The 26404-nt window shown below is 48.2% G+C and overlaps 1 protein-coding gene, 1 non-coding gene and 1 pseudogene across 2 annotated transcripts; 1 reads left to right on the top strand and 2 right to left on the bottom strand.

Moving 5' to 3' along the window:
• Positions 1–1594: 1594 nt before the first annotated feature.
• Positions 1595–2559, bottom strand: LOC101047205 (dual specificity mitogen-activated protein kinase kinase 2 pseudogene; annotated as a pseudogene).
• A 2428-nt stretch (positions 2560–4987) lies between these two features.
• Positions 4988–14414, bottom strand: WAS (WASP actin nucleation promoting factor). The gene is made up of 12 exons (XM_003939540.4): positions 14219–14414; positions 13781–13921; positions 12360–12446; positions 12157–12259; positions 12002–12043; positions 11855–11908; positions 10775–10949; positions 9662–9704; positions 9305–9458; positions 8691–9097; positions 7972–8086; positions 4988–5901 (listed from the first exon to the last, which is right to left on the bottom strand). The coding sequence occupies exons 1-12, from the start codon at positions 14348–14350 to the stop codon at positions 5846–5848; spliced, it is 1509 nt and encodes a 502-aa protein (XP_003939589.1). The 5' UTR covers positions 14351–14414; the 3' UTR covers positions 4988–5845.
• LOC120366697 (small nucleolar RNA SNORA48) lies at positions 13078–13212 on the top strand. Its single transcript, XR_005581276.1, has one exon. It is a non-coding gene; the product is annotated as a small nucleolar RNA SNORA48 (small nucleolar RNA).
• Positions 14415–26404: the final 11990 nt, after the last annotated feature.

Here is a 26404-nt window from a genome sequence, read left to right as displayed (position 1 = left end):
TATTGCTACCATGTCCCACTCCCAGCCATTTGTCTGTTCATTCAGCATTAATCTAATGACTACTGCATATACTGCCTTGCCCAATGCTGGGGCCAATGTAAGGTTTTCATTCATTACAAGCTTCACAGGTTTGACCTATTGTAATGTAAACCTCATATTGGAGTGTAACACACATACAGAAGAGTACACAGACCAGGGTGAACACTTTAATGAGTTTACACAAGCCAACCTACATGTGGAACCAGAATGCAGGCTGAGAAACCATTTAGCCAGGTCTCAGAAGCACTTAATTGTTTTGTATAAATTTATTGGGTACAAGTATAATTTTTTTTTTTTTTTTTTGAGACACGGTCTTGCTCTGTCGCCCAAACTGGAGTGCAGTGGTGTGATCTCGGCTCACTGCAACCTCCACCTCCCCGGTTCAAGTGATTCTCCTATCTCAGACTCCCAAGTAGCTGAGATTACAGGTGTGCACCACTATGCCCGGCTAATTTTTGTATTTTTAGTAGAGACAGGGTTTCACCATGTTGGCCAGGCTGGTCTCAAACTCCTGGCCTCCAGTGATCCACCCACCTTGGTCTCCCAAAGTGCTGGGATTATAACTGTGAGCCACCATGCTGGGCCACAAGTGTAATTTTATTACACGGATATATTGTGCAGTGGTGAAATCAAGGATTTTACCGTATCATAATGTACATTGGTCTTCCAAAGTGCTAGGATTAAAGGCATGAGGCACAGCGCCCTGCTGCAAGTGTAATTTTGTTACATGGATACATTATATAGTGGTGAAGTCAGGCATTTTACTGTATCCATCATCTGAATAATGTATATTGTTCTCCCAAAGTGCTGGGACTAAAGGCATGAGCCACCATGCCAGGCCGCAAGTGTAATTTTGTTACACGGATACATTGTGCAGTGGTGAAGTCAAGGATTTTACTGTATCCATCATCTGAATAATGTACATTGGCCTTCAAAGGGCTGGGATTGCAGGCGTCAGCCACAGTGCCCTGCCACAAGTGTAATTTTGTTACAGGGATACATTGTTTAGTGGTGAAGTCAGGTGTTTTACTGTATCCATAGCCTAAATAATGCACAGTGTAACATTAATTTCTCATCATCTACTTCTTTCTCACCTCCCTACCCTTCTAAGTCTCTATTGTTTATCATTCCACATGCTATGTCCATGTGTACACATTATTTAGCTGGCACTTACAAGTGAAAAGATTCAGTATTTGTCTGTTTCTCAGTTGTTTTGCTTAAATTAATGGCCTTCAGTTCCTTCCATGTTGCTGCAAAAGACATGATTTTATTCCTTTTTTTTCTTGTCTTTTCTCTCCCTGTTTTGTTTTCTAAGGAAGCAGTCTCTGAGACTACATACAGCAGCGTCACCTGTCCCTGGAGCCGGGGGCACCCTGGCTGGACAGGCAGGAGAGAATACCCAGTTCCTGCATATGCAGTTGCCGGCCACGGTGCTCTCCACAGGGGTGAAGCAGGAGGGTGGGTGGAGGCACAGGCCTGTCCTCAGCTGGAAGGGCAGGGAGTGGACAGGGACAGTGGGCAGGTCACCAGTGGAACGTGGGGAGCTTGGCCACTGTCACATGACAGTGAGCGTGTGTGTGGGTGTGCTGGGCTGCTTCAGCCGCAGGATTTTACACAACCAGCCAGCAAAATCCACTTTTTCCGCCTCAGACCGCTTGATGAAGGCGTGGTTTGTGAGCATCTTCAGGTCCACCCACTCCGCTGGGTTCTTGGTGGGGCATTTATTGACCAACTCCTGGAAGCCCAGGGTGAACACAACGTTGGGCAGCTTAGGAGGTGGCTCATTCACAATATAGTCCAGCAGTTCGAAGATGGCTATGGCGGGTTGCCTGTTCATCCCATGACCTCTGATGGGGTGCCTGGGGGGTCTTGGCCGAGGTGAGATGCTATGAGGCTCTCCTCCTGCCCCACTGACCATAGGCCAGCCTTGGAGTCGGGTGGGAGGGATGCGGTACCTTCCAAAGGGCAGATCTACCAGGGACAGGCCCATGCTCCAGATGTCGTACTGCACAGAGTAATGCATGCACTGCAACTGCTCCAGAGCCATGTAGGAGCGTGTGCCCACAAAGGAGCTGGCTATGAAGTCGGTGAGCTGCCTGCTCACCCCTAAGTCGCACAGCTTGATCTCCCCTCTGGAGTTCACCAGGATGTTGGAGGGTTTCACATCTCGTGCATGATTCTGGTGCTTCTCTCAAAGGTACTCCAAGCCCCAGAGGACCACAGTGCTGACTTTCCCCAGGATCTCCTCGGGAATCCTCTTTGCCTCTTTCAGCACCTGGTCCAGGGAGCCACCATCCGTGTGCTCCATGCAGATGCTGATCTTCCCGTCTTTATAGAAGGCCCCGTAGAAGCCCATGATGTATGGTAAGTTGCACTGGAGCAGGACCTGCAGCTGGCAGATGATCTGGTTCCAGATGGCCAGCTTGATTTCAAGGTGGATCAGCTTCCTGGCCATGATGAGTCCCAAGGGTCTGTGGTGGACTTTGGTGACCTCCCTGCTGTTGTCCACGCCCAGCTCCGAGATCCCAGCTACGAGATCCCATTCCTAGCTAATTTTTGTATTTTTAGTAGAGACAGCGTTTCACCATGTTGGCCAGGATGGTCTTGATCTCTTGACTTCATGATCTGCCCGCGTTGGCCTCCCAAAGTGCTGGGATTACAGGCTTGAGCCACCATGGCTGTTCCCCCACCGTTTTTTTATTTTTTTATTTTTGAGACAGAGTTTCCCTCTATCTCCAGGCTGAAGTGCAGTTTTGGCTCACTACAACCTCTGACTCCGTGGTTCAAGCAATTTTCCTGCCTCAGCCTCCCAAGTAGCTGAAATTACAGTCATGCACCACCACACCCAGCTAATTTTTGTATTTTTGGTGGAGACGGGGTTTCACCATGTTTGCCAGGATGATCTTGATCTCCTGACCTCGTGATCTACCTGTCTCGGCCTCCCAAAGTGCTGGAATTACAGGCGTGAGCCACCGTGCCCAGCTGAGGTAAGCATTATTTTTATCCTCACTTTAAAGATGGAGGGCCGGGTGCGGTGGCTCACGCCTGTAATCCCAGCGCTTTGGGAGGCCAAGGTGGGTGGATCACCTGAGGTCGGGAGTTCAAGACTAGCCTGGCCATCATGGAGAAACCCCATCTTTAAAAAAATAAAAATAGGCCGGGCGCGGTGGTTCAAGCCTGTAATCCCAGCACTTTGGGAGGCCGAGGCGGGCAGATCACGAGGTCAAGAGATCGAGACCATCCTGGTCAACATGGTGAAACCCCGTCTCTACTAAAAAAATACAAAAAATTAGCTGGGCATGGTGGCGTGTGCCTGTAATCCCAGCTACTCGGGAGGCTGAGGCAGGAGAATTGCCTGAACCCAGGAGGTGGAGGTTGCAGTGAGCTGAGATCGCGCCATTGCACTCCAGCCTGGGTAACAAGAGCGAAACTCCGTCTCAAAAAAAAGAAAGAAAGAAAGAAAGAAAGAAAATGAAGATGGAGGAAACTGAGGCCCAGAGGTCAAGCAGCTTGCTCACAGTCAGTTCTTTTACCCCAAGTCTGGGCCTGCTCTGGCCAGCCTCATGGGGGTTCAGGGCTTGTTCGTTGAAGGTCTTTTCCAGGACAAAGCCTGCCAGAGGGGCCCCACAGAATGCTAGATTTCTTTTATTTATTTTTTTTATAATTTTATTTTTATAAATAGAGTCAGGGTTTCACCATGTTGGTCAGGCTGGTCTTGAACTCCTGACTTCAGGTGATCCACCCGCCTCAGCCTCCCAAAATGCTGGGATTACAGGCGTGAGCCACCATGCTCGGCCAGAACGCTAGATTTCTAAGGTTTCTGTGGGGGACTGCGAGTAGGGAGAAATTAGTAGATGGATCCTTTCTAGACTCAGTGCCCTTCTGGGGACCTGGTCAGGTGGGGTGTGGAGTGGTATGGGAGATAAATAGTAATGAATTCAAGAAAACCTGAGACTCCCTCCTTTTCTAGCTTGGGGGAGTTCCCCCTTCAACCTAGAAATTCTTTTTTTTTTTTTTTTTTTTTTTTTTTTGAGACGGAGTTTCGCAACCTAGAAATTCTTCCATTGCTCTTGGAGATAGAAGCAGCCTGCCCTCTCTAGAGTCTCCCTCACCTTTATCTTCCCCCCCCCTTACCTTTCTCCTTTTCTCCTTCTCTAAAGGCAGGATGTCTGAGATCTCGAATTCACCAGATTTCAGGAATCAGGAGGGGCAGGGAGCTCAATTCTAGGCTTTGATGTGCCACAGTTTCTAATTATGCCCTTGGAAATAGCTGTAAACACCAAGGATAGTTTTGAGTTACTCCCTTGTTTCCGGGAGAGCAAGTCCTGGAGGAGGCAGAGAGGTGACTCAGTGGGATTCCAGGTGGAAATCAGTTACCTCCATTGTATAGATGAGGAAACCAAAGCTTGGAGGTGAGGCATCTTTCCCAGGTTCTAGAGCAGATCTGTCTGATTATTAAGTCTTTGCCTCTTCCATTGCAATTGGCGAGTGTCTGATTTGCACTGGAAACTGGGCAGAACCAAATTTTAAAAATGAAAGGGGGATGCTGCTCATCAAGATCCTGGCGTGTGAGTTGTTATGGGGATGAAAAATGGGGAAGTGTGGTCATTGAGTGTGCTCTTGATCTAGTATTGTGTTGATTGAATGACTTTTTTTTTTTTTTGAGACAGAGTCTCTCTCTGTTGTTGCCCAGGCTGGAGTACAGTGGCATGATCTCAGCTCACTGCAACCTCCACCTCCCATGGTTCAAGCAATTCTGCTGCCTCAGCTTCTACTAGTAGCTGGGATTACAGGCATGCACCACTATGCCTGGCTAATTCTTGTATTTTTTAGTAGAGATGGGGTTTCGTTACGTTGGCCAGGCTGGTCTCGAACTCCTAACCTCAGGTGATCCGTCCGCCTTGGCCTCCCAGCGTGCTGGGATTATAGGCATGAACCACTGTGTCTGGCCGATTTAATGATTTTTTTTAAAAAAATAATTAAATGCATGACATCTGGCCTCATGTCAAGCCTTTTCTCACCTCAGGGCCTTTGCACTGGCTGCTCCCTTTGCCTGGAACCCTTTTTCCCCAAATATTCACTTGGCTGACATTTCTGTCTCTTTAGGTACAGCACAACCATCACCTCCTCCAAGTAGCTTTCCCTGACTTCTCCATCTGATTATTGTTTCGTCTGTATCTCTGCCTTACCACTCCACAGCATTTACCATGATCTGCAATTATCTTTTATTTCTATCTGATTTCTTGTTTCTTCTCTGCTTCCTCCCCTAGAATGTGGATTTCACCCCATCAGGGCAGGAATTTTTGTCTGTTTTCTTCCACTGCTTGATCCCTAGCCCCTAAAATAGTACCTGGCAATAAATGTTTGTTGAAAGACAGAGGGGCAGAAGGAAACACAGAAATACAGGCTAAATGACTGAGGGAATAAATGAGCGAATGACTATATACATGTAAGGCTAAATAAATAAAACGGGTTAAATGAATAAAAGGGACTTTGGTGGAAAGAGACCCACATTTGGAATGTAAACAGACTAAGAATTATAGAGAGACAAAAAGACAATTCTTTTATTTTTGTTTAAAAATCCTTGAGTGAAGAGAACTGATAATTTTTTTTTTTTATAAAAGGGGCCTTGGGATTGCTAGGGTGAGTGTGAGGACCAGGCAGGGATAACAGCATTGGAGGGGTTGATGGGGAAGAAATGAGGGTTGAAGGCCTGGAAGAGGAGAGTGGAGGGTGGGCACAGAGCAGGTAGAAGGGGAGCCATTTCCTACAGGTAGGAGTGCAGGGCAGCAAGCAGCTCAGCCACTCAGTCATCCCATTCATCATCTTCATCTTCATCGCCAGCTTGGTCCTCCCCTTCGTCTGGAGGGAAAGAGAAAGATGCCCTGGGAGGTTGGCGGAGGGCTTCATAGGGTCTGGGAGGTAAGGACTTGACCCTGGCGGGCTGAGGTCTCTTGCTAGAAGAGGGTAAGTTAGAGTTTCCACTTGGGACAAGAGAGGAATTACAGTTAGGGTCTGAGTTCTAATTGGAGTTGAAGTTTATACTGTCAAAAAATGTGGTTAGTCCAGATGTTGTCAAATAAAGGGTTAATGTTAACCTATTTATTGGGGTGAATTTAAATATTATTAGCAAAGGCAGGATAATTTATTATTGCTTCTTGCCTGGTTAACACTAATATTTTGACACATAATGAGGTTAATGACAATAACATTATCAAAATAAGCTGGACGTAGTGGTGTGCCCGTAGTCCCAGCTACTCAGGAGGCTCAGGCCGGAGAATAGCTTGAACCCAGGAGGCAGAGGCTGCAGTGAGCCAAGATCGCACCACTGCACTCCAGCCTGGGTGACAGAGCAAGAGTCTGTCTCAAAAAAAAAACACCATTGTCAAAAGATGAAGTTCCTATAATATTGTCATATAATAGATTCACTTAATCTTGTGGACACACTTTGTGGTTAATGTTGTTAACATTAATGTCAAAATTGGAGTTAATTGTATTATCATTTAGTAGGTTGAGATTAATATTATCATCATATAATGGATTAGTGACAGTATTGCTGACACATTAAGAGAGTAATAGTAACATTATTATAAAAAGATAAGGTTAACAGTCAGGTGGGATGGCTCATGCCTGTAATCCCAGCACTCTGAGAGGCTGAGGTGGGCAGATCACTTGAGCCCAGGAGTTGCAGAGCAACCTGGGCAACATAGTGAGCTCTCATCACTACCAAAAAAGCACCTAAAATTAGTTGTGTATGGTGGCCCATGCCTGTAGTCCCAGCTACTCTGGGAGCTGAGGCAGGAGGATCGCTTGAGCCTGGGAGGTTGGGGCTGCAGTGAGCCATGATTGCATCACTGTACTCCAGCCTGGGACACAGAGCAAAATCCTGTCTCAAAAAATTTAAGAAAAAGGATTACATTTGCCGGGCACGGTGGCTCAAGCCTGTAATCCCAGCACTTTGGGAGGCTGAGGCGGGTGGATCACGAGGTCAGGAGATCGAGACCATCCTGGTCAACATGGTGAAACCCCGTCTCTACTAAAAATACAAAAAATTAGCTGGGCATGGTGGCGCGTGCCTGTAATCCCAGCTACTCAGGAGGCTGAGGCAGGAGAATTGCCTGAACCCAGGAGGCGGAGGTTGCAGTGAGCCGAGATCGTGCCATTGCACTCCAGCCTGGGTAACAAGAGCGAAACTCCGTCTCAAAAAAAAAAGAAAAAAAAGAAAGAAAAGAAAAAGGATTACATTATAAGATTATTATCTCATAATGAATTAATATAAATCTGTTGACACATGGAATTAAAGTTAATATTGTCAACAATGGTGTTCTTCATAATATTGTCATCACATAGTGGGTTAATGTTTCTTTTTTTTTGAGATAGGATCTCTGTCACCCAGGCTAGAATACAGTGGCACAATCATGGATCACTGCCACCTTGACCTCCCAAGCTCAAGCAATCCTCCCACCTCAGCCTCCCAAGTAGCTGGGACCACAGGTACTCACCACTATGCTCAACTACTTTTTAAAAATTCTAGTTTTTGTGGAGACGAGGTCTTACTATGTTGCCCAGGCTGGTCTCGAACTCCTGTGCTCAAGGGATACTTCCGCCTTAGCATCCCAAAATTCCTGGATTACAGGCATGAGTTACTGTGCCTGGCCAGCTGATGTTACTGAACATAAGGGAATAACCTTAATATTGTAGAGACACACCCTGGCATTAATGTTAATATTATTGTCAAAGTTGGAGTTAATTGTATTATTGTCACATAATGACTTAATGTTAACATTGTCAAAAAGGAGACTGACACAAGATTCATGTTAATGCTGTCAACAGATGGGGCTAATGTCAGTATTGGTGGTGGCTGCTGGGATTGTTTTGAGGCCAGTGCTAGCCCTGGGAGCCAGGTTTGAAGCCCTGGCAGGATCAACTCACCGGAGGAGTGGATGGCTCTGCTTCTCTTCTGCATCACGTGCATCAGGGCCCCCACCAGTCCCTCTGAGCTCTGAGGTGGTGGCTGCAGTGCTGAGCTCTCTGGGGTACCAGGGGTCTGCAGCAGGCAGGGGTCAGCACACAGGGCTCAGGGCCTGGGAAAGGAGCATTTCTCCCTGCCCCTCCATCATTATTTTCCCTTCCACACACTCCAGTCCCCTTCAAGGCTCCCCATCAACTTTTCTTTCTTTTTCTTTCTTTCTTGCTTTTCTTTTCTTTTTTTTTTTTTAGAGATGGTGTCTCGCTCTGTTGCCCAGGCTGGGGTGCAGTGGCTATTCACAGGCACAATCCCACTACTGATCAGCACGGGAGTTTTGACCTGCTCCATTTCTGACCTGGGCCGGTTTACCTCTCCTAGGCAACCTGGTGTTCCCCCGCTCCCGGGAGGTCACCATATTGATGCTGAACTTAGTGCGGACAACCAATCAGCATAGCGCACTACAGCCCAGAACTCCTCGGCTCAAGTGATCCTCCCACTTCAGCCTCCCAAGCAGCTGGGACTACAGGCACACGCCACGGTGCCCGGCAACTTTTCAACTCTATCACTGAATCCCCAAGGCCTGGCACTCTCCTCGGTCCTGGCCTCAGTCCCCCAGTATCTTGACTTGCAAGGGACACCCCAGAGTCCCAGATCCCCAATCCTCCATCTTGCCTGTCCTCACCTTGTTCAGCTGAATTCCCTGCCGTATTTGATCCAAAAGTGCTCCCCGACCCCCACCAGGGGCCAGGCCCCCACCAGGCACCAGAGCAGGAGGGAGTGGGGGAGGGGCTGGTCCATCCCCGGAGCTGGGCGGCGGCGGTGGTGGTGGTGGTGGTGGTGGCATGGGTGGCCCACCAGCTCCAGGGGGTGGAGGGGGCGGTGGTCCAGAACGTCCAGTGGCTGGAGGAGGTGGTGGTGGAGGGCCCCCTCGGCCTGGGAGTGGGGGTCCCCGGGGCGCTGGTGGAGGTGGGGCAACCCCCAAAGGTACAGGGGGCAGTGGACCAGAACGACCCTTGTTACCCCCCACAATAGGGGGCCGGGGGGGCTGGTTCCCTCCTCGAGATGGCGGTGGGGGTGGTGGAAGAGGCTCTGTGGAGGGGGGAATAACACATAGCTGTAACTCTCACTGATACCTTCTGAGCCTTAGTTTTGCTCATTTTTAAAATGGGTACCCCCACTGACCAACTCCTGATTTAAGCGGTATAGGTGCTCCCGTAAGGATAGAGTGACTTAGTGAATCTCTTAGCTATGAGCTGCTAGGGCTGGAGAAAGGGGCATATAGAAGCAGGGGCTCACCCTGGCGCCTCATCTCCTGCCGCACAGCCTCCAGCCCACCCTGGTCCTCAATGAAGTCATAGATAAGTTTAGAGGTCTCAGCATCAGTGAGCTGGGCCTCGCTGATTCCTGCCCTGGAGAACAGACTCCGCAGATCTGGGTCAAGATTGTTCACCTGCCCAGGAGGAAAAAGGCCAGGGGCGGGAGTAGAGGAATAAGGTGAGGAGAAAATCAACACGAATTGTCCATCAGGTCCATCCCAGCGAGGGATCTGAGAGGGGGTGGGAAGGGCAGAGTCTAGGGGTGGGGTTTCAGCAGTGGTCTGCGGAAGGGTCGGTAGAAGTTTAGTGGAATCCAAGAGACTCTGAAGTTACTCACGTCAAATCCATTCTGGGGGTCCCACCCTACGTGGCTGACATGCCTGAAAGAGGTGAAGAGACTCCAGTGAATCCCCACTGCCCGCCCTTCCCTCCCTTTGTAGTGAAGCCCTCTTGCCCTCTCCTGCCCAGAAAGACTCTGAGGGACCAGAATTAATGAATGAGACTGAATGAGTGAATGAGTATGAGCAGCAGTTATGGAATTAGAAGGGATCCATAGTTTGTGGTGCCAGTCCATCCATCCCACTTTCCTCATCTATTCACCCGTGCATTTGTCCACCTATTCATTCACATTAATCTGTTGGACCACTGATCTGCCCATACATCTGTTTCTGCAACTGTCTGCCCACATACGTCTGTTCACCCATTTGTCTACCAATCTGTCCTCACATACACTTGTCCATCTACCTACCATGTGCCCACCTTTCCATCCATCCATTCCCTCATTTTTCTACCCATGCAACCACACACTTCTGTTCACTTATCCATTGAACTGTCCATTCATCCACCTATCTGTCCACCTGTCCATCCCCATCCACCTTGTCTGTGAACCAGTCAGCCTGCATATCAATCTGTCCACACATTCATCCACTCACCCATCCGTCTACTCACCCACCTCCCATCAACCCATCAACCCGTCCATCCAACCACTTATCCATTCATTCTTCAACCTATTCATTCTTCCATGCATTTATGCATCCATCCACCCATCCGCTCAGCCACCTACCCACCAGCCCACCGCATCCATCATCTACCTCATCTATTCATCCATTCATCCACCTGCCCACCCATCTTCTCCCCTAACAGCCCACTCAGAGTGGGCCCAGGGTGTGGCAAGTGAGGTGCCTGGGGTGCAATATTTAAGTGAGTCACTCACTCTGAGTCAGGAATTACAGTTGCATGCTCCTAAGAGTGAATACCTCCTTAAATTTTTCACACTTAGTGCCTTATTTACCTCTCTCTAGACCCAGCCCTACACCTACCCATCCATCCACTCATTTACCCACCCAGTCACCCAGCCATCTGCCCATCCTTCCATCCACTCAGCTGTCTACTTGTTTATGTGCTCCTCTGCCCCCAGGAATCTGTGGGCCCACTGAGGAGTGATTCTCACTTGAATCCACTGGGTGCACCAATATCAGCTTTGCTGATCTTCTTCTTCCCTGAGCGTTTCTTATCAGCTGGGCCAGGTACAGGTGCTGGGAGTCCACGGTATCGTGAACTTGTGATGTCAGGATTCTGGATGTCTACTGTCGCCAGCCCCAGGGACAGCGGACCAGCAGGTGGGCCTATGGAGAAAATATGGTGGTTGGCCCATTGACCCACTTACCAACCAACCAAAGCATAGGGGCAAGAAACAGAAGCCTTAGGGAAATCTGTGTGTGTGTTGGATGGTCATGGAGGGAGTGGGTGAAGGGTTCAAGTAGGGTCTATAGAGAAGTGGGTGGATCCCGCAAACCATTCATACATTCACTGATTCATTCATTTTTTTCATTCCCTCATAGTTTATCATTCACTGGCTCACTGACTAATGAATTTGTTAAAATTTTCATTTACTGATTTATTTATTCATCATGCTTTCTTCCCTGACTGAATTTGTCATGTACTCATTTATTCACTGTTCATTCATTCACTCATTCACTAATTTACTCAGTCATCCATACACCTTTCCATTTATCCACATACCCATTCACCTATGCATCTATCTTTTTTTTTTTTAAGCCAGTCAAATTTAGCAGTGGGGGGCTGTATACCAACTTTAGTGACACTAATGTTAATAAGTTCTGGTAACCCACTACCATCTGACCAGCCTTTTTTTTTTTTTCTTTTTTTTTTTAAGATGAGGTTTCACCATGATGGCCAGGCTAGTCTTGAACCCCTGACCTCAGGTGATCCACCCACCTTGGCCTCCCAAAGTGCTAGGATTACAGGCGTGAGCCACAGCGCCTGGCCCACCTATGCATCTACCTATCTACTTAGACTTTCATCCTCCCATCAATTCATCCCTCCACTCAGCCATCTGCCACCAATCCACCCACCCATCCATCGATCCACACATCCATGCACCCACTCATCCATCCAACATACCCATCCATTCACCCACTTATGCACCCATCCAACCGCTCATTCCTCCATCCACTCTTCCATCTACCCACCCATCCATCCAGAGACACAGGGAAGAATCAGCACGCACCTCCTTGGTCTCCACCTGGGTGTGGGGGCAGGGGTGGGAGCCCTCCTCTTCTCTCTGGGAAGATGGGATGTGTTGAGAGCTATCACAACCCTGCCACAGGTTCTTGGGCTAGCCCCTTATTACCTCTGCTGGTACTAGAGGACTCACCTTCATTGGCTGGTGTTGGTGGTGAGGGTAGCTGGTGTCTGTCTGTGGATAGACAGATGGATTGGGAGCCAAAACCATGAGAGGGGACTTTTCTAGTTCCCCATATTTGCACTCACTTCTGCCCAGTTTCCTTTCCTCCCCTGCAGCCTCCTCACCTCCACTTTGCCTCTGATTCCTTTTTTGTATCTTCTCCTGCACCAGGGCCTGGAAGGCCTGGGCCTCGCCCTCATCTGCAAAGTTCAGCCCCGCTTGGCAGTCCTGCACATACCTTGGGGTCAGCCACCTCCCAGGTCTCCCGCAGCTATCCCATCTCCTCTCCACACCCCAAGTGAGGCTCAAGGGCTGGTTGGTCACTTACATCTCCAGTGAAGGTGTGGAAGAAAGGGGTGGGGGTGGAGTAGACAAGTTGTGAGTACAGCTCCTGTTCCCAGAGCAGCCGACCAGCCTGGAGAGGTGTAGGGTAGGAGACACAGTGCCACTGAGGCAAGCTGGGGGTGGCAGGCCTTTGTTAGCTGGGCAGGGAGCAGGGTGTCTGGATTTGGGGATCTCATAGTCTGGTTTGGAGATTTTCAGCTCAGTACCAGAGAGCTGGGGAATCTTAACAGTGTGGATGTAGGGAGTTGGGGTACAATCTAGGAGTCAGACACTTTTGTGAGAGGTTTGGATTTGGGGTTCAGGGCCCTAGATGTGGGACTTGGGGGCTCGAATTTCATAATTTAGGACTCTAGTCTTAGGAAGTTGAGGCTCATTCATAGACTCAATCTGTGCCCTCCTCTGCCACCCCAGTCCCAATTAATGACAGGTAGGATTCTGGTATTTGAGAGTTAGAGTTGAGATTTGAAGTTCAAACATGTAGACTTGGGAGTTTTGTGGGGAGTCCAGCTAAAGTAAGTGCAATTTGGGGTTTGTGGAGAAGAGTCATGGCTTAGGAGTTTGGTCAATATTTGATAGGCTTGGGATCTTGAAGTTATGCTGAGTCCATCTTTATGGGTTTAGAAGGATGAATTTGGGGCTTAAACCTAGAAAGTTCAGGTTAGGGGATTGTGGGAAAGACTTTTTTCTTAAGAACTACCTTGTGTCCCTGACCTGGGTAGAGTGGCATCTGGTTGGTGGTACCCATCTCATATCAGCCAGGGACAAAGCAACCCTTTGTTCATCCCAGCATGGCTTTTGATCTGTGCCTATGCCTGGTTCATGCCTTGGACACATAGGTTAAAAAGAAAAAAAAAAAAAAAAAAAAGTAAAAACAAAAAAAAAGAACTACCTTGGTATTGTGTGTTCAGGAATTTTAATATGGGAATTCTGGAGTCTGTGCTGTGGATTTAAAAGGACAGATTTGGAGTTCAAGGATCAATGGAATATTCAAGTTTGGGGTTTGGGGAACAGATTTATGACTTAGGAGCTTGGCAAACATCTAGGGTTCAAGAGTTTTGATGAAGGATTCCTGGGATGCAAAATGTTGAGTTTAGAATAGATTTGAGGTTCAGGTATAAATACAGTGCTCATTTCTTGGAATTTATAGAAAAGATTAGGCTTAGGCACTATACTAATAATTGGGGGCTTTAGAGATGTTGATATGGAGGCTGGGACCAGTCACTGTAGACTTAGAAAGGCAAGCTACGGTTTGCCATCTGGATGAGTCTTTGGTTCTGGGGCTCAGGGATTCATTGATCTGGTCTGAGGTCTTGGGGCTATAGACACAGATGGACACAGATCTGACAGATCTGGGTTTGCGGGTTGAGAACTGGCTTGCAAGTCCATTAGGGGGGTGGGGATCACCTGAAGGCCATAAAGGCGGATGAAATAGGACTTCTTGGGGTTATCCTTCACGAAGCACACAGCCCCACAATGCTCCTTGGTCCAGTGCTCAGCTCCAGGGGGCAGGGCCAGGTACAGCTGAACAACTGCGGTGGCCAGCGTCTGGGAGGGGAAAGCAGGGGTCAGTGGAGTCTGGTCAGGTGTAGCCACAGGGTCTTGAAGCCAGACCTGGTCCTTTCTGCCTCATGACAGTCATGGGCCCGAAGGAAGAACTGCATGCAGCCAGAGGGAAGGCAAGTAGACATTGGGTTCTTCCTGGGAAGGGTGGGTGATGACAGGAGATTCTAGGAGAGGAGATGATGGAGAGGGAAAGGAGGAGCAGGAGGAGGGGAAGAAAGAGAAGGCGGAGAGGAAGAGGAGGAAACAGGACGGGGCGGGGGCAGGAGATCCCCAGCTCACCAAGCATTTTCGTCCAAGCATCTCGAAGAGTCGCTGGTTCTCGTGGTCCTGGAGGAGGGCGGACGGTATGTTCTGCTGAACCACTGGTGCTCCTCGGCCCCCGGGCCTTCCTCCCATTGGGCCCCCACTCATGGCGCTTTCTGTCCTTGTCTTCTCCAGTGAGGCTCTGGGTGCAGGGTAAGAAGAGGAACTTCCGCAGTGAGCAGCAAGGGAACAGGAAGTGCAAAAACCCACAAGGGACAAGTGAAACAAGTACTCCAGGGGCCCTTTGGTGGGCCTGGCCTCCTCCTCGTTAGGCCAAGCTTGGGCCCTCTGCCATCAGATTGGAACCCTCTTCCACTTAACTGCTTAGACCCATCTTTTGGATCAGCTTGGGTCCTCCTCCTCCGTCTTTCTTACTCTCTGGGGCCCATCTCCCTCTGACTGGCTCAGACCCTCCTCTCTCTGGCAGGCAGTGAGAGCTTAGCCATCAGCAGCACATCTGCATGCAGGGCTCCCTGTGGCAAAGAGTGGCCATGGGCTTGGGTGGCCTCCTTTGTAAGGCACCCAGGTAGCCTGAGGCTAAGGCTCGAGGCCCCTAGTCCTGAAGGGTTACTACACTAACGTTTTTCCTTTTGGCCAGGCGCGGTGGCTCAAGCTTGTAATCCACACTTTGGGAGGCCTAGGCAAGCAGATCACTTGAGGTCAGGAATTCAAAACCATCCTGGGCAACATGTTGAAACCCCATCTCTACTAAAAAATACAAAAATTAGGCCGGGCGCAGTGGCTCACGCCTGTAATCCCAGCACTTTGGGAGGCTGAGATGGGTGAATCACCTGAGGTCAGGAGCTTGAGACCAGCCTGGCCAACATGGTGACACCCCATCTCTAAAAAAATAAAAGAAAAAGAAAAAAATACAAAAATTAGCCAGGCATGGTGGCACACACTTATAGTCCTAGCTACTCAGGAGGCTGAGGCAGGAGAATCACTTGAACCCGGGAGATGGAGGTTGCAGTGAGCTGAGATCAAACCACTGCATGCCATCCTGGATGATGACAGAGCAAGACTGTTTCTTAAAAACAACAACAACAAAAAACCCTTTTCCTTTTAATTACAGAGCGAGCCCTTGTAATCCACCCCTATCCTGAGTGCCCAGACACTGCCAATTACCCATAGGCCTCTGGTTCACTCCCCCATCCCTTACCCTTGCCTCTCCACGGCTGCCAAATTACTTTCTGCTTGTCATCCCTTTTTTAAAGAAAGGAACTTTATATCATATATGAATGCCCGAACAACATCTTGTTTAGTTTTCATTGCTCTTGAAGCTTGTAAAAGCACATAATCTTCAAAGGCTTGCTTTCTCCCCACTGGACATCCTAGTTTTATCTTCACTCGCATAGCACTTAATGTGTGTGCCAGGCACTGTTCTGAACCCTTTTCCTGGAGTGCGAGCCAGGCAGGCCAAGAGTGAGTGCACGTTCTGGGGACTTTGAAGCTCTCAGGCATAGGGACAGCAGTTTGGGGGAGCTGAGCAGCTCTGGGGTGTGACTGACATTCCTAGGTACCCGAAGGAGGAACGGCACATCTCCAGATGGGACCTGCAGTCCTTCCTGGAAACTTCCATGGCTCCCCACACATGCAGGTTCAAAGCCTCTCTCCTGAACCTAGGCTGAGAGTCCCTTCTGCGGTGGCAGTTCCAACCTCCCTCCCCTGTCCCCACTCACAGCTAAGCTTCAGGCCTAGAGCACTTCCAACCTGCTGATCAGGGCAAGCCCCCATGTGGCCTTCAAGGCCATTGCACGTGTTCATTGTGGCACTGCTCGCTGAGCAGTCATGGTGTGCCAGGAGTATCTCCAGCATCTGGACAGACGGCACTAAATGGGTGTTGAGGGATTGAATGAGGGATCAATAATGATATCCAATTCGATTCAGTGGTTTCAGAGGTTTTTCTAAGGGCCTTCCATTTATTAACTCATTTCACATTCACAGATGACCCCACAAAGTAAGGGCTATTGTTATCCCCATTGTACTGACGGGGAAGCTGAGGCCCAGAGGAGCCTGGGTCCCTTACCTGAGGTCACACAGCTTGTGAGTGGTGGAGCTGAGGAAAATTATGAGAGAAATAGTTGTTCCCAAGCTGTGAGGTGCCACATGGGGGCCAAGATAAAATTCTTCTGTTCCTCTCTGTCTTTTGTTCTACACCTTTCTATCTTTTTCTATGCCTCCAGAATTGTCCCCTTGAATAGGGGACACTAAGCCTCTGATATATTTACTGGTTGTTGTTGTTGTTTTTAAAGTGAAAGCAAGTTTATTAAGAAAGTAAAATAAAGAATAGCTACTCCACAGGCAGAGCAGCAGCTTGGGCTGCTGGACTAAGGTTACTTAAGAGTTATTTCTTTTTTATTATTATTACAGAAAGAAGATGGGGTTTCACCATGATGGCCAGACTGGTCTTGAACTCCTGACCTCAGGTGATCCACCCACCTCGGGCTCCCAAAGTGTTAGGATTACAGGCGTGAGCCACCGTGCCAGGCCAGTTATTTCTTAATTATATGCTAAACAAGGGGTAGATTATTCATGAGTTTTCCAGGAAAGGGGTGGACAATTCTGGGAACTGAGCATTCCTCCCCTTTTTAGACCATTTAAGGTAACTTCTTGATGTTGCCATGGCACTGTAATAGCGCTGGTGGGAGTGTCTCTTAGCAGGCTAGTGTATCATAATTAGTGTCTAATGAGCAGTTACGAAGACCAGAGGCCATGTTCACTGCTATCTTGGTTTGGGTGGATTTTAGCTGGCTTCTTTACTGCAAACTGTTTTATCAGCAAGGTCTTTGTGACCTGTATCTTGTTCTGACATCTTATATCCTCCTGTTAGATAAGAATGCCTAACCTTCTGGCAATGCAGCCCACTAGGTCTCAGCCTTATTTTACCCAGTCACTGCTCAAGACAGATTTACTCTGGTTCAAACGCCTCTGAAATATTTTCCCTTCCCTTTTATAAGGGAACCCTTAATCCTAAGGGTTTAGAGGGACGAAGATTCATCTTCTCTAACTTCTTCAGGCTGAATAGAGGCGATGATATTCCTGCCTATTAGGGTCTCTTGTATTCAGGGTAGAAGGGAGCTCAGTCAGCAAGCATCAATATGTCGAGGGCTGCTCATAACTGAGTTCCGTCAAAACATGACATCCATCCCTTCTGTTTCTTCTGAGCAGCAGTCACAGATCACTGATTGGTTCACGGGAATAAGCAAGGTCAGTCCAAAGTCGGCCAATCAGTGCTGCAGTCTATTTCCCCCTTTGGGTCGAGGGTCTCCTCAGTATCATGCCTTCGTGGACTGCCAGGAAAATGTTACTGGAAAGGGGTCTTGATCCAGACCCCAAGAGAGGATTCCTGGATCTCATACAAGAAAGAATTCAGGGGAAGTCTGCAGAATAAAGTGAAGGCAAATTTATTAAGAAAGTAGGTCGGGTTCGGTGGCTCACACCTGTAATCCCAGAACTTTGGGAGGCCCAGGCTGGTGGATCATCAGGTCAGCAGTTCGAGACTAGCCTGGCTAATATGGTGAAACCCCGTCTCTACTAAAAATACAAAAATTAGCTGGGCATGGTAGCGTACACCTGTAGTCCTAGCTATTTGGGAGGCTGAGGCTGAAGAATCACTTGAACCCGGAGGGAGAGGTTGCAGTAAGCCAAGATTGCACCGCTGCACTCCAGCCTGGGCAACAGAGCGAGACTCCATTTAAAAAAAAATTTTTTTTTTTTTAAGAAAGTAAAGGAATAAAGAATGGCTACTCCATAGGCAGAGCGGCTGCTGGTTGACTATTTATTGTTGAGACAGAGTCTCACTGTGCTGCCTAGGCTGGAGTGCAGTGGTGCAGTCGCAGCTCAATGTAGCCTCAACCTCCTGGGCTCAAGGGATCATCCTGCCTCAGTCTCTCAAGTAGCTGGGGATACAGGTGTGCGCCACCGTGCCCTGCTAATTTCCGTATTTTTTGTAGAGATGGGGGTCTCACTGTGTTGCCCATGCTGGTCTGGATCTCCTGGGTTCAAGCTATCTGCCCTCCTCCACCTCCCAAAAGTGCTGGGATTACAGATGTGAGGCACCACAGCCTTGCTGGCTGTGCTAGTTGTTTTATAAATTAATATTTAAAGGTGGATATCTCATTATCAAGGTATGAGAATGAATTTTTTAAAGTTGTATATTTCCTTTTCTTATTTCTAAGTAGCAGACAAGTGTAAAATGTATATTTTTCTCTAAAACAAACAAACAAACAAACAAACAAACAAAAAACAAAAACCTGAAGCAGGCCAGGCATGGTGGCTCACACCTGTAATCTCAGCACTTTGGGAGGCCAAGGCAGGTGGATCACTTGAGCCCAGGAGTTTGAGACCAGCATGGGCAACATAGCAATGCCCCATCTCTACAAAAAAAGTTTTTTAAAATCAGCTGGGGGTAGTGGCATATGCCTGTAGTCAGTGAGCCTGGGAGGTTGAGGCTGCAGCGAGCTGTGATTGCCTCAATGCACTCTAGCCTGGGCAACAGAGCAAGATCTTGGCTCTTAAAAAAAAAGAAAAGAAAAACCTAAAGCAGATTTTTGTTATTTTTGTCCCTAATAGAATGAGTTTTCCCATTATAGACTATGGTGATTTGCTAATCATTTTAGTATCACTTTTCATATTGTTCATATTTTTATAACTCCATTGATTGGCATCAGTAACTTGGAGCTAGTTTATTACTATTATGTGAACCCACTAACTCTTTTTTAAAAAAAAATAATTTTTTTTCACTCTATTCTTCTAGTCTGATGTTCCCGTCAGCTCTTGCTGTTCTGCACGGGATGCCAGTACTTAGTGAGGTGATAACCTCAAAGACAATTTGCTCTCCAGGGCCTTCAAATAGACTTAAAAACAAAAACAGGAACCTTAATCCAGCTTATATGGTTGCCCTCAGCAGGAGAGTTGGTCTAATGTAAGTCACATAGCTGGAACCAGAAGTATTAATTTACTTCACAGTAATACAGCAAACATCAGGAACCCCCAAGAACCAGGATGGACCCCATCACCTTCCCCTTCAACCTCCAGGTGCACCAGATGAATCACCTCCTGTTTATATCTTGTTCTTATTTTGCTTCTTGTTGGGAAGATGTTGACTACAAGATCCTGATCACCACACCTCAAGCTCAAAGTAGGTAATAAGACATGGGGCTGTCTTCCGCACCTGGGCCACCACTGATTGAATCCATGCAGGAGACCTAGGCATGGGGAGGGTCCAGCTGCTGTCCTTTGAAACCAAACTGAGGCCAAGATGGCAAAATTTACGTTGCTATATCTTCCTCTTACTCTCACCCTACTATCCTCATGGCCCTCCATACCCCTGACTCAGGTGCTTCCTGGGACAGGCCTGACCTAAGGAATTTCATTTCCCAACCCTCAGACCCAATGCTCCCTTTTAATAAGAAACATTTCGGGAGGCTTCCTTTTACTATCCTGAAATGGCATTCACATTCATGTACATTACAAGTCTTGGTGGTGTGGGGCTGCCCCAGCACCAGACTGCCCATTCAATGCCAAAGCACCCTCATGGAGAAATTCCCAAAACACAACACAAGGGCAGGAACAGGAATAGGACCCTTGTCTGTCTGGTTCCCTGCGGTATCCCCACCACCTAGCACAAGACCCTGCATGCAATAAGTAAATAATTGCACAGGCTGGATAGCTATGCTGTGATTTACCGCTCTCTTCCAACAAGGCTTCCCTGTCTTTTGTTCACAGCCCCTGCCTGGGGAACCGGGGAAGAAAAACAACTCAGGGTGCACAGAGAGTTCTACACAGTTCATTGATGCCGTGGGCAAATGGATGCTTCAGGGGCCCTCAGTCCTGCAGGGGTGGAATGAGGACAGGGTGAGCAAAGAAAGCAGAGACATCTGTAGAGTCAATGATGCAGTGGTCAGAACACAAAGTCCAGAGCTGCACAGGCTGACCCTGGCCCTGGCCCTGGAACTTCTCAGCTGTGTGTCTTCTGGTAACCCCTACAGGGCCTCAGGTCTCTCATCCAGAACGCAAAGATAATAGAAGTTAAGATTGTTGTGAAGACGCATTGAGATGATTCGTGTAAAGTGATCAGGAGAGGCTGGCACGTGTTATAATTATTCATTACTGTTGCTGTTTTTATGAAATAGCTGAGTGAGTAACTTGGATCAATGAACTATTCATCCTGACAACTAGATTCTCCCCTCCCTCAAGCGCCTCACCACTTTTCCTCCTTCAGACTTCCAAGTTCCACCACCATTGGTGGATGGTCAAGAACCTAGTACTCGCTACCTCCGTTTTCTTTCCCCTGCTGCAAAGCCCATCTCAGAGCTTCCTTCTGTGGGGCTCAGCCAGACCCCTTCAGGCTGGGACAGGTTCCTGGGGCCCTCCCCGCCAGTGCCAGAGGCCCCGCCCTACTGCCCCGCACCTGCATGGGAAAACTGGCTCTGCCAGGCCTCACCTGGAACCAGAAGTCTCCTCCCAGTCCGTACCTTGCCCTCACCCTCGGCCACCACCAACTCCCCCTGGGCGGGCGCGCCCTACCTTCCTGCACCTCGGTCTGTGTGAGCCCTGGAGTGCCCACTCCCCTATGTGTGTGCCTCTAAGGGTGTCCAAAGCCCTGTTTGTGTGACCCTAGGGGTGTCCACAGCCCTATGTGTGGCCCCGGAAGCGTCCACTCTCCAGTGTGTGCGACCCTCGGAGCCTGCAGCCCTCAGCCTTGAATGGCCCGCCACGCCACGCGCGGAGCAGGGACACGCCCACGGAAGCGTCCACCGGGGCGCACCGTTTTGTGTAGAGGAAAGAAGCCCCTTCCCTGCTTGGGGCCCGTCCCGCTCGGGCCGGTCCCGTTCTCCCAGCGCTCCCAGCGCTGAGAGGCCCTCAGCTTCTTTCCTGCCCACCACGTTGCCCTCTCCCCCAAAGACTTAGTCTTGACCCGGCCCTTCCGCACCCGAGCTGGCAATTGGCTCACGGCCGGGGCCTGGTGGGCTCGGATTGGCCGATGACTGAAGTCGGGGTTCCTGCGCTTCTCGGTAGTGACCCGGGTTGGCCTCCGGGCGAACTGCGCGCCGGGCTCCGGTTGGTCGTCGCTCTGAGGCATGCGCAGTGGGTGCCAGTCTGGTGCCCAGGCTCCGCGAGAGTCTTGCTTTTGTGGTTCCGGGTGCTGGTTCCCACACCGCTGCCTCGTGTGGGGTTGCTCGCCCGTGAAGGGGCAGGACAGGGTGCTCGCTAGTGGAACTTGGTGAGATCACACCAGGCCGTGGCGCCTGGTGCGGTGTGCGCTTCCACCGAAACCTTCGTAGCAAACCCAGCGGGGTTCTCTGCCTGCGCACCGTGGTTCCTGCGTTCCTTTACTGTCCAGTTTCTCACTCCGGAAAGTGTGGCTTTGACTTTGTATCTGCGGGAGTAGGACGAACACAGGGGTGGGTGTCTGGTCCTCCTCGCACCATAAACTGCAGGGCGAGCCCCCAGTGGTCTCTGGATACGGTGTATCAAAGTTACATGAATTGTACTTCTCACGGGCCCAACGTTCGCAGCAGTGAAAAAGCCCTAAGTGCCAGAGCTTTTGGCGAAGCGTAAGGGAATAAGCACTTTCCCCAGTTTTCCAGGCGCAAACTGATGGTTTTGGAGCATTAAGGTCTGGTCGGATGGGGCGGGATGGCTGCGTTGACGCGTCTTATTTAATCCACAGCATAGGTGAGGTGATCACTTACCTCTTTAAAGGTTTAAATGTTTACATTTTTTATATATATTTTATATATATGTTGTCATATATATTACAAGCATTATAAAAGTATATAACAAGGCTGGGAGCGGAGGCTGACGCCTGTAATACCAGCACTTTGGGAAGCTGAGGCGGGCAGATCACTGGAAGCCAGGAATTCGAGACCAGCCTGGCCAACATAGTGAAGCCCCGTCTCTACTAAAAATTCAGAACTTAGCCGGGCGAGGTGGCACAGGCCTGTACTCCCAGCTATTTGGGAGGCTGAGGCAGGAGAATCACTTGAATGTGGGAGGCGAAGGTTGCAGTGAGCCAAGATCGGGCCATTGCACTCTAGCGTGGGTGACAGAGAAAGACTCTGTCTCACAAATAAATAAGTATGTAACAATATGTATAAATGCATGATTTATAGGGATGGAGAAGAGGGAATGGAGCAGAGGGGACTCAATTCATTGTCCTGGGATGAGTCACATAATGAAGGCAAGGAAGACTGTTGTTCTTTTAACTTGGTGCCCAAAATGTTAGGAAGCGGGAGCCCTAAGGCGCCTGCCTGCACCGACTGGGACAAATTTCCCTTAATTAGCTTGGAAACTCCAAGCACCCACTGCTGCCTCTACTACTGACAACACACACTGATCTTTGTATCAGGTCTGGTCTCGAAGAAGATCGTTATTTTTACTGTATGCGTAGAAAATTAGAGACCTGGGTACAACACATCAAAGGTTCAGTTAAAGTGTGAGCATTTAGTCATCACTGAATGTTTCTGAGGGTGGCTGGCTTTGTAATATGCATACTTTACTTTAGTATCTCCACTCAGGCGCCATAGGAGGTGAGGCGTGCATTGTCTTTCTTTGGGATCTTGCCCTAATGGTTATAGTATGGTAGTTAAACAGAATAAACTATATAACCTCTTTTAGAGAAACACAAACAAAAGTAATACAATTAAAAAGGTAAGGCCAGGTGCGGTAGCTCAAGCCTGTAATCCCAGCACTTTGGGAGGCCGAGGTGGGCGGATCACGAGGTCAAGAGATTGAGACCATCCTGGCCAAAATGGTGAAATGCTCTCTACTAAAAATACAAAAATTAGCTGGGCATGGTGGCAGACACCTGTAGTCCCAATGGGAGGCTGAGGCACGAGAATCACTTTAACCTGGGAGGCAGAGGTTGCAGTGAACCAAGATCAACCACAGCATTCTGCCTGGTGACAGAGCCAGACTCCAACTCAAAAAAGAAGGCAATAGGGAAGAAAAGAAAATTTTTAGCTCATGAATAAAAGAAAAAGCCTATTTGAATAGAATAAAATGCTAAAAGGAATCACACATTCCAATAAATACATCTTGCCTTATAAATCAGTAGCCCTTTAAATAGTGAGCATTTTATCACCATCATCAACCCTATTTTATTTTATTTTTATTTTGAGATGGAGTCTCGCTCTGCCATCCAGGCTGGAGTGCAATGGCACAATCTCGGCTCACTGCAACCTCCCGGGTTCAAGCAGTTTCCTGCCTCAGTCTCCCAAGTAGCTGGGATTACAGGTGCCCACCACCACTCCCGGCTAATTTTTGTATTTTTAGCATCTTGGCCAGGCTGGTCTTGAACTCCTGACCTCGTGATCAGCCTCCCAAAGTGCTGGGATTATAGACATAAGCCACCACGCCTGGCCGATTTTAGACCTTTATTATGGGCAACTTGAAGAAAAAGTTTTTTTGGTGCAGGTTGGTGGGAGAAGACTGTTTGGCAACTTAGGGAAAGATGCAGTATATGTATTTATAATCTTATGATCAATTGAGTTTTCAGAAGATTAGGTGATAGATATGTACATATACTAGTGTTAGCATAGTATGTGTGAGTGCTATAAGTTGCTCATGGAAGCTTTAAAAAGTTATTAACTGATGGGCACAGTGGCTCATGTCTATAAACCCAGCACTTTAGGAGGCTGAGGCTGGTGGATCACCTGACGTCAGGAGTTTGAGACCAGCTTGGCCAACATGATGAAACCGTGTCTCTACTAAAATACAAAAATTAGTTGGGCGTGGTGGGCATGCTTGTAATTCCAGCTACTCAGGAGGCTGAGGCACTCTCTTGAATCTGGGAGGTAGAGGTTGCAGTGAGCCGAGATCCCACCACTGCACTCCAGCCTGGACGACAAAAGGAGAGTCCATCTCAAAACAAAACGAACAGTTGATTTTCATAGTCTTTTTCTCTCTTGAAGGATGTTGTTTCTACGTTTGAAATTAGCACCTTCACATTGGTTATACATACTAATAATTAGGTGTTCAAATTGTATACCATCACTTGCCCACAGTATACCTTGTAGAGATACTTCTTTGGTGAAAGTTCATAATTGCTTTAAAAAAACTCTTTTGAATTTCTGGTAATTATCACCACAGTTTCTCAGACAAGAAAGGCTATTGTGTCATCAGGATTGGTTACTGGTGAGGCCTCTCTCCTTAGCTTTCAAGCTGCTGCCTTCTTGCTATGTGGCCTCACATGGTCTTTCCTCTGTGTATGTCTCTTCTTTTTTTATTTACTTATTATTATTATTATTATTTTAAGATGGGGTTTCACCATGATGGCCAGGCTGGTCTTGAACTCCTGACCTCAGGTGATCCACCCACCTTGGTCTCCCAAAGTGCTGGGATTACAGGTGTGAGCCGCTGCGCCCGGCCTTTTTTTTTTTTTTTTTTTTTTTTTTTTTTGAGACGGAGTTTCACCCTTGTTACCCAGGCTGGAGTGCAATGGCGCCATCTCGGCTCACCGCAACCTCCGCTCAGGCAATTCTCCTGCCTCAGCCTCCTGAGTAGCTGGGATTACAGGCACGCGCCACCACGCCCAGCTAGTTTTTTTGTATTTTTAGTAGAGACGGGGTTTCACCATGTTGACCAGGATGGTCTCGATCTCTCGACCTCGTGATCCACCCGCCTCGGCCTCCCAAAGTGCTGGGATTACAGGCTTGAGCCACCGCGCCCGGCCTTTTTTTTTTTTTTTTAATTAACAAGAGTTACTAAATGAAGATGAGAGCATGTGTCTTCTTGTAAGGACACTAGTCCTATTTAATTAAGACCCTCCTTTTATGATGTCCTTTAACCTGAATTACCTCCCTAAAGGCCGTATCTCAAATACAGTCACATTTGGGGTTAGGGCTTCAATATATGAATTTAGAGAGGGGAAACACAATTCAGTCCATAGTACCCCATTTGCAAACAATCTACCTCAAATGCATCTAATGACAAACAAGATGTTTTACTCTATTTACTTCCTTTGATTTCAGTACATGATTTCTTCTGGGAAGATAAAATCTTTGGGATGAAGAAAGTGGTCCAAAAGTTGGCCGGACTTTTTTTTTTTTTTTTAAGTTTCTAAATTGACTGGACTTCTATGGCTACCAACTGCACTATAGGCTGGCATCTGTTTTTACTCTTTGTGAAACTAAACCTACAGTGGGCTGTTCAGGGATACCACAGGTAGGTATTCAGAGAGATCTCCGCTCACTGCAGCCTCTGCTTCCCAGGTTCAAGTGATTCTCCTGCCTCAGCCTCCCAAGTAGCTGGGATTATAGGCACGTGCCACCACACCCAGCTTTTTAGTAGAGATGGGGTTTTTAGTAGAGATGGGGTTTTGCCATGTTGGCCAGGCTGGTCTCGAACTCCCGACCTCAGGCAATCCACCCTCCTCAGCCTCCCAAAGTGCTGAGATTACAGGTGTGAACCACCACACTCGGCGAGCTAGTAACTTTTTTTTTTAAATTGCATTTTAGGTTTTGGGGTACATGTGAAGAACATGCAAGATTGTTGCATAGGTCCACACATGGCAGTGTGATTTGCTGCCTTCCTCCCCTTCACCTATATCTGGCATTTCTCCCCATGCTATCTCTCCCCAACTCTCCACCCCCCGCTGTCCCTCCCCTATTTCCCCCCAACAGACCCCAGTGTGTAGTGCTCTCCTCCCTGTGTCCATGTGTTCTCATTGTTTAACACCTGCCTATGAGTGAGAATATGCGGTGTTTGATTTTCTGCTCTTGTGTTAGTTTGCTGAGAATGATGGTTTCCAGGTTCATCCATGTCCCTACAAAGGACACAAACTCATCGTTTTTGATGGCTGCATAATATTCCATGGTGTATATGTGCCACATTTTCCCTGTCCAGTCTATCATCGATGGGCATTTGGGTTGGTTCCAGGTCTTTGCTATTGTAAACAGTGCTGCAATGAACATTCGTGTGCATGTGTCCTTATAGTAGAACAATTTATAATCCTTTGGATATATACCCAGTAATGGGATTGCTGGGTCAAATGGAATTTCTATTTCTCGGTCCTTGAGGAATTGCCACACTGTCTTCCACAGTGGTTGAACTAATTTACACTCCCACCAACAGTGTAAAAGAAACATAAGACCTAACACCATAAAAACCCTAGAAGAAAATCCAGGCAAAACCATTCAGGACATAGGCGTAGGCAAG

The sequence above is a fragment of the Saimiri boliviensis genome, chromosome X, assembly GCF_048565385.1.
Source record: "Saimiri boliviensis isolate mSaiBol1 chromosome X, mSaiBol1.pri, whole genome shotgun sequence".
In the NCBI taxonomy this organism is placed as follows: domain Eukaryota; kingdom Metazoa; phylum Chordata; class Mammalia; order Primates; family Cebidae; genus Saimiri; species Saimiri boliviensis.
This window is presented reverse-complemented; position numbering and strand designations above follow the sequence as displayed.

Excerpts from the sequence above, each read along its gene's own strand:
- WAS (XM_003939540.4), bottom strand. The coding sequence starts at position 14,350 with ATGAGTGGGGGCCCAATGGGAGGAAGGCCCGGGGGCCGAGGAGCACCA. Across the intron at positions 9,459-9,661 it reads ACCCCCAGAATGGATTTGAC|GTGAACAATCTTGACCCAGA; the intron begins GTGAGTAACTTC and ends CCTCCTGGGCAG. Across the intron at positions 8,087-8,690 it reads AGGGAATTCAGCTGAACAAG|ACCCCTGGTACCCCAGAGAG; the intron begins GTGAGGACAGGC and ends TGCCTGCTGCAG.